This window comes from Rutidosis leptorrhynchoides, chromosome 11 (assembly GCF_046630445.1).
Source record: "Rutidosis leptorrhynchoides isolate AG116_Rl617_1_P2 chromosome 11, CSIRO_AGI_Rlap_v1, whole genome shotgun sequence".
Lineage (NCBI taxonomy): Eukaryota > Viridiplantae > Streptophyta > Magnoliopsida > Asterales > Asteraceae > Rutidosis > Rutidosis leptorrhynchoides.
The window spans coordinates 222853375-222861486 of record NC_092343.1 but is presented as its reverse complement, the minus strand read 5'-3'; the positions used below and the strand labels follow the sequence as shown (position 1 = coordinate 222861486).

The 8112-nt window shown below is 32.9% G+C and overlaps 1 protein-coding gene across 1 annotated transcript; it reads left to right on the top strand.

Annotated features, from left to right (window-relative positions):
• The first annotated feature begins 1013 nt into the window (after nucleotides 1-1013).
• On the top strand, nucleotides 1014-5692 carry LOC139876992 (probable glycerol-3-phosphate dehydrogenase [NAD(+)] 1, cytosolic). The gene is made up of 5 exons (XM_071864395.1): nucleotides 1014-1843; nucleotides 2578-2799; nucleotides 4272-4519; nucleotides 5226-5365; nucleotides 5470-5692. The coding sequence occupies exons 1-5, from the start codon at nucleotides 1180-1182 to the stop codon at nucleotides 5588-5590; spliced, it is 1395 nt and encodes a 464-aa protein (XP_071720496.1). The 5' UTR covers nucleotides 1014-1179; the 3' UTR covers nucleotides 5591-5692.
• The last annotated feature ends 2420 nt before the right edge of the window (nucleotides 5693-8112 follow it).

Below are 8112 nucleotides of genomic sequence, written 5' to 3'. Positions count from 1 at the left end.
ACACTTGGCAATTTTTGCTTGATTTAGTCTCCTGGTGCCAGAATCTCTAAATATATAAATAGAAAAACTAGTGATCAATGTAGACGATCAGTTATTCTTTAACTTAACAAGTAAGCATTGACTGTGACATGAAGACAATTTGATATTATGAAAAAAAGAAGAGAATTTGAATTTGATGTAACGGTTTAAAAGTTTTGAAGTTGTGTTATAAAGAATGTTAGATTTAATTGTTAAATTTAATTTGATGTAACAGTTTAAAAGTTTTGAAGTTGTGTTATAGTGAATGTAAAATTTAATTGTTACATTTAATTGCTTAAATAGTTTGATAAAATATATTATTAAAAGTTGGGTGTAAAATAAATAAATTAATATACATATTAAATTGTGATTGGCTTTAAAATATTCAATTTGTTGTGTTTGTGACTAAGGGTGCGATTGTTTGTCTCTTAATGAAATGGTTCAGTGCTGAATGCTGAACCATTCACCATTAAGTACGTTTGTTTCTGACCTCTGAATGACATATGGTGCTGAATGGTTCAGAATTTAGTGCTGAACCATTCAGAGAAGAAACACTCTCTTAATCATTAAGAGCCTAAATTTTCAGTAATTTTCTCCTCAAATCCTATCCTGAACACTTAAGTAACAAAGATTTTAAATATTTTATTCATGTTGTACTTTGATAGGGTAATTTTACTCAGTTTATATCGTTCATTCTAATTGATTATCAAACAGTTTATTTTCATTCAGAACAAACTTTATTTAGAGACTTTTAATCATTTAGATTCTGAACCATTCACCACTAAATTATTCAGTATTATCAAACGCATCCTAAGGCATTATCCACTGTTCAAGTTAGAGTTGAATTTTTTATTTTTATAAATGCATTAAACCTAACAAGTGTTTTTTGAGATTAAAATATTTTTGAAAAGGACTTGTTTGAAATTTTGAGAAACTTAACAAGCTGGATTACCTCTTTGTATACACCGCCACTCTAAACATCTTTTACCCAACGATCTCTTGTTCTTGAAATAATCAAACACAAATACAGTTGTTATTGTGTTAAAAATTCATCAAATTCAGCTTACAATTCCCTTTCGGTACGTAATTTGTTCAAAACTTTTAATTATTCCAGTGATTGTTCATAAATTTGCGCAGTCCAATTTCAAGAAAAATCAAACTATGGTGGGAACAGAAATTGAAGGATCAAACAATGCATATGATACTAGTCCAATTCAAACCAATAGTAACGGATCATTAGAACAAAAATTAAACGAAATTCGAAAACTTTTTAATAAATCAAATGATGATCCTTTAAGAATTGTAAGTATTGGTGCTGGTGCTTGGGGTAGTGTATTTACATCAATGATACAAGAATCATACGGCCATTTACGCGATAAAATTCAAATAAGAATTTGGAGAAGACCAGGTAAAAATGTTGATACAACTACTGCACAACATTTGTTTGATGTTATAAATGCAAGAGAAGATGTGTTAAGACGATTAATTAGACGTTGCGCGTATTTAAAATACGTTGAAGCGAGATTAGGTGATAGGATATTGTATGCTGATGAGATTTTAAAAGATGGGTTTTGTTTAAATATGATTGATACACCAATTTGTCCTTTAAAAGTTGTGACTAATTTACAAGAAGCTGTTTGGGATGCTGATATTGTTATAAACGGGTTACCATCGACTGAAACACGTCAAGTGTTTGATGAGATTAGTAAGTATTGGAAAGAGAGGGTAAGTGCCCCCGTTATTATTTCGTTGTCGAAAGGTATTGAAGCTGAGTTGGAACCGGAACCTCGTATTATTACGCCTACGCAAATGATTAGTAAATCAAGTAAGTAAGATGTTTTTCTTATCTGATTTATGAGTTTCTGTCTTTGTGTTCGTTTTCGATTAGTTTGTATATTAATATCGGTTTAGTTTGCATTTATTATCTATGAAATAAGTAGATTTGCAGTCTTCACAAGGGTGTATTAAATTGCTTATGTGCTTAATAAATAAGAAATAAGTAGATAAGCATGTAAATTATTAATACGAAAGAACCCCTATAGGTGGCAAGATGGGCTAGGGTAATGAGTCAATAATATGGCTTGAACTGGGTTGACCCCTGAACACTTTTTTTGTCCGTGTACATAAGTATCGTTTGTTTTGATGACGAATTCGATAATAATCTGGATATTTAACAGACTAATTCAACTAAATTATCTGAGTTGACCCGTTTGTAATTACATTCATCTTATATTAATAGATCAGTTTTAGTTTATAGTCAAGTTTAAGTAATGTATTTATTGAGTACTATTTTTATTGGGGATAAAAGATCTCTTTAAAAACTGCTTTTTACGACTATAAGTGATTATGATTTTGATAGGGAGCCGAAAATTAGATATTAAGCAGTTGAAGTTTAGGGATGTTGGAATTATAGTCCTGGCTTGAACAAACATTACACTGAAAATTAAAAATTTGCTATACTTTCCTGTTAAAAAACTGTTAATTGTCAGTTATATCATGTCTGTGGTATTATATTTGTCTGAAACAAAAAATTTGAGATTTAATTATGATCTTTAACAGCTGGAATTTCGATGGAGAACATTTTATATCTCGGTGGACCGAATATAGCATCAGAAATCTATAACAAGGAATACGCAAATGCACGAATATGTGGAGCCGAAAAATGGAGGAAACCGCTTGCCATATTTTTAAGGCAGCCCCACTTTATTGTTTGGGATAATGGTGATCTTGTCACTCATGAAGTAATGGGTGGGTTAAAAAATGTATATGCCATTGGAGCCGGTAAGACATATTCATTATTTTCTTTTATTAGGCATTCATACATTCTTCTTTTTTTTTTCTTTTCCTTTTTTTTTTTTTTTTACAGTTTTTTATGCGACGAGTGCTTTTGCATTTAGTATAAACTTTTGTGCATACATTTATGATTGTGAAAATAAAATGTAGTATTGAGGAGTCTAAAAGTCAATATGGTTGGGTATAAGTAGTAGACGTTATTTCATTGGTTAACATGTCATTGAGGGATCAAGTGAAACGAAAAGGATTTACTTATGATGTCTAACTGTCTATCATTATTAGAGGTGGGGATTTCAACCCATATGTATACATATGGGTTTAGTTAGGTTATGTTTTATTTCTAGTGGGTCTAATTGGTTAAGGTAAAAACTTTAACTGAATGAAACGTGTAGAATAGGTCAAGCTGGTCAAATGGGTTGAAAGTCATCCACAATGTATTCAAATCTCTTAATACTTCTAAAACGTCTGAAAAAGGTTATACTAGAAAAAAGAAAAACAAAAAAATGTCATGTTAGTGGTGATTTTCAAACCCACAAATACTCGTTCAAGAGACCTACTAGTATATGGCCGAAGGCTACAAGTTTCATATGATATTTATTGATCTTGTGAAGGCTTATAAAATGGCACAAGTAGGAATTATGCGGCTTAACAAATGAAAAGAGTCTTTACAATCTTAGTGATTGTACTTTTTTTTTAATAATACATACAACGGAATAACAATAGTTACTAATTAAACTGACATGGTTTATATGCTGTATAATACGCCGTAATCCTGTCTGTTAAAAGGGTACATGCATACTCTTACAGTCTTACATAAATGTCTTTGCATACATAGTTTCTAACCATGTATGTACAGATGTCTGATAAGGTAGTTTCTAACCATGTATGTACAGATGTCTGATAAGGTTCTTTATTATAATGTTCATTAATTGATTGATTGATGTTCTTAGGTGATAGGTAAACTAATAGTGGCCTTCAGTTATTGGTCTGAAAAATGAACAGGTCAGTGAAAGGGTCAAAATGGGTACTTTTGGGATAGGTCATAACAGGACAGATCGGGTTGTGTTCGTAACGCTTTTGTTTAAATTTGGTGTATTCTGATAACTAATTTTTGTTAAATATGCTTACTGAAAATATATAATCACATGGATAACTTTTTTATTTTAATATATTTATGTGATATGTGATTATGTGAATGTGATGGGTTGTATACATTAACATTGCTGTTTGGGGGACTTTCAACCCGTTTATACCCATTTCACATGTCAAAGATAAAACATACCCTAAGTGACGTCGTATTCGTAAGTAAATGGGTTGAAATTGCCGCCTCTATTCTTTACATCTAAGATCACTTGGTTTACCCCTCTTGATTTTGTTAAATGTTGGACATGTTATATTCCTTTGATTTTCTTGAGTTTATTTTGCAAAGTAATTGAATTTTTCCAATTCCGATTTCACAGGTATGGTAGCATCATTAACGAATGAAAGTGCCACCAGCAAATCTGTGTACTTTGCACATTGTACATCTGAAATGATATTTATAACTCATCTTTTGGCTAAAAACCCCGAGAAACTGGCGGGCCCACTCTTGGCTGACACATATGTTACTTTATTAAAAGGTCGTAATGCCTGGTATGGCCAAAAATTGGCCAATGGAGAACTAACCCTTGATATGGGTGATAGCATCAAAGGGAAAGGAATGATTCAGGTTTGTAACCTTTTTTTTTTCTTTTTTTTTTTTTTTTGGTAATTTGTTTGACGATTAATCAACCAGAGAGTTGACAACCCTGGCAATTTGGTTAACGAGCCAAAATAGTTTAAGTTTTATTATTATTATTATTATTATTATTATTATTATTATTATTAATTATTATTATTATTATTATTATTTTTTTTTTTTTTTTTTTTTTTTTTTTTTTGTGAAAGCAAAATGGGTTAAGGTTGGTGGCCTGCCTCCTTTAGGGGAGGTCAGGAGTTCGATTCCCGTTGGCTACATATTAAAAACACAATTTCATCCCTGACATGAAGTATCCACCCATGACACCTTTCCCATATCGTTTTGGGGGGGGGGGGGGGGGGGGGGGGGGTTACTTGGCCGTGCCCTTGGATCGGTTTCAAGGTTTCCTCCCGGGCAGCGATGGGGGCGGGGTTATTATCGCTGCATCGGCATAGTCAAAACGGGAGATGATCGCAACGGGTGGTTTAGTCCCCCTCGGGTAATCCCAATCGCTGTTAAAAAAATATGGGTTAAGGTTTAAATGGCTCATCTGTTAGTACGGCGGACTTCATCTATGATACAATGTTTAAGTGTAAATACATCTATGAAATGTTCTATTTATCTTAGTTGATGAAAAACAGAAGCTGGTTTTCCTTTTTTTTTTTTTTTTTTTTTTTTTTTTTTTTTTTTAATTCAGGGAATTTCGGCAGTGAAAGCGTTTTATGAGCTACTTAGTCAATCTCATTTAAGCATTGTTCATCCGGAAGAGAAAAAGCCTATTGCTCCGGTCGAGCTTTGTCCTATCTTGAAAACACTCCACAAAATACTAATTTCAAGGTAATACTACCTTAACAATTTAACATCATACAGTAAAAGTTGTATGTCTTGTGAATCTTAAAACTATTTTTTTTTACTAATTATTTGTGTGATTATGGATGCAGGGAGGTTCCAACAGAGGCTATACTTCAGGCATTAAGAGATGAAACAATGAATGATCCTCGTGATCGCATCGAAATGGCACAAACTCATGCTTTCTACATGCCTTCACTTTTGGGACAGTAGTTTTCGTTGTTCATAATTTGGTGTTGATTATGTAACGCTTGTTTGTACTAACGATTGAGCTAAACCGTTGATTTGCCTTTTGTTGGAAAATTTGGTTTTTTGAAACCGTAAAATTAAAGAGTTTGATTTATCTTGAATTGGGAATTATCAACTAGCTATGCAATGAGTCAGAAAAATCAACTAGCTACTCAATTAATGCAATCGGTTTGAAACCGTATATATGTATTATCATCCTTTTATAAAAAAACTCGTGCCTTGTAAGGGATTGTTTGGATTTGCGATTTGAAAATTGATTATGGGTTTTAAATAATCATAATCAAATAATCAACTATATCAAAACGTGATTTAGTTTGTTAGTGTTTGAGTTTGATTATGTTGTTTGATATTGCATTAATCAGATAATCAGTTTATGAGTGTTTGGAAAAATCATATTATTTGATTACTTATCAAGTAAAATTACGAACGGGGGCATTGCTAAAAATATAAATATACAATTAGATAATAAATAATATTATAATAATACATAATATAATACATGAACACCATATCATAGTGAAAACTAATAACCATATCATATAATTTCAATCAAAATTATTAACCTATGGTCTATTTTTTGTTTTAAATATAAACAATCAAAAAAAATAAAAAGTAAAAAACAAAAATAAAGCAAAGATGCTGACAAAATCATATTGTGTTAATATTTACTACGCATTAGCTAATAAACATATATTATTAAGGTTGATACACAAGATTCGGAACACTTGAATTGTCACCATCTTAGGTAGGTTGGAACTAAAAGACGTTAGATTATTTATAGGGGTATAATGGTATAATGAAGTGATAGGAATTTCAATTAATATCACGTTTTCGCTGCAATATGCCTTCCCTCCTTACTTTTTGATTTCCACGTTTTGACTCCAACAAAACGTAGAAAATCAAGTTTTGCTATTAGTTACCCAAACACTTAAAATAGATTAATTTCGATTTTTAAACGTGATAATTAAAAATTCTATCTCAAATCGCTAAGCCAAACACCCCCTAAATCAAACTATAGATTTTTATCACTGAAATTGAATTCTTCAACATATTCAGCTTGCTATACAAGTGTTTCAACAATTGCACCCTAAAAGAAAATGTTTGCTCTGTTTCACACCTGGACAAAAGATTAATTAACATATCAATGCTTGCTTCTTCAAACTGATCACATCTAATCAACATCTTTTGATTTTCAGAAGTCTTTATCATCAATTCATCCAAGTATTCAACATACTTGTCATCAACAAACTCCAAATGCTCAGGAACAACATATCTTTCAACATGTCCCTTAATTCTTCTCTTCTTCATTTCCAGGTTAAAAGTTCCACAAAACACTTCATAATCTTTAATACTGATGAATCCCTCTTCAAATACCAAGTGAACCAACATGCACAATCTCTTTATCACTTCATTCACAATAACTTGATCCCCTGCATACTCCTTGATACAAACAGCAATGCCTCTCCATTCACAGAAACCTAAACGAACAATTTGATTCATTTTTACTCTTAACCTTCTGTCTGGCAAATGTGCCATTTTTAACAGCAAAATCACACCTTCAAACTCAGATTTTTCAACTTCAACTTTCACAACATCACCATCATATCTTCTGAATCTGAATCTCTTGTTCATCTGGGCTCTGAGATCACCATCACCTCTTTGAGTAGCAGCAACCACAACATTACTAGAATTACCCTGTTTGTCACCAGTACCCTTATCAACAACATTCTCCCCCTCAATTTGTTGCTCCCCCTCAATGTGAGTCCTCTTAGATTGCTCCCCCTCAACACTTGCAAAACCTGCATCTGCAATACCTGCATCATCTGACCTCTTTCTTTTCTCCCCCTTTTTGACATCATCTAAAGGCAGAGAAGATATGACCTTCCAAATTTCAGTCTGTTGATTTTTGAGGGAACAAATATCAGAAGCAAACCCAGTAAAGCATTGTCTCAGTTCATCAACACCAACCATTATTTTCTCCAGCTCAGCCAACCTGTGATTAATTTCTGTAACAGACCCTGAACAACCTGTACTAGTCAACCCCTGCATATCCCCTACCAACCTCCTTACCTCCATCAGCTCATCTTTTAAAACAAAATTATTATTAAAGTTAAGATTATTAATCTTAGACTGCACACCAGAGAGCTTGTCATCAAACTCCTTAGTCAACTTGGTCAAAGCCCGATGTAGGCCAACCATGGTGACTGGTGCCTCAGTCTGAGAAGTACTGTCAGAAGATAAGGGTAGGGTTGATATGTCCTCACAGCCTTCCTGTTGTAAAGAAAGCTGATCTTTGAACATAGAAGATTTTGAGGCCTGTATCTCACCCTATGACATGAGTGTGATATTGGCAGCCTATGCAAGAAGGTGTAAGGATGGAATATTTTGGGTGGGTAGTGGCAGACTTAAGTCTGGGGTAAAAGTTGGCTTGACCATTGCAGTAGGTTGTTGGATTTGGTTATTTGAGTCCAGGATTGGGACTTCTT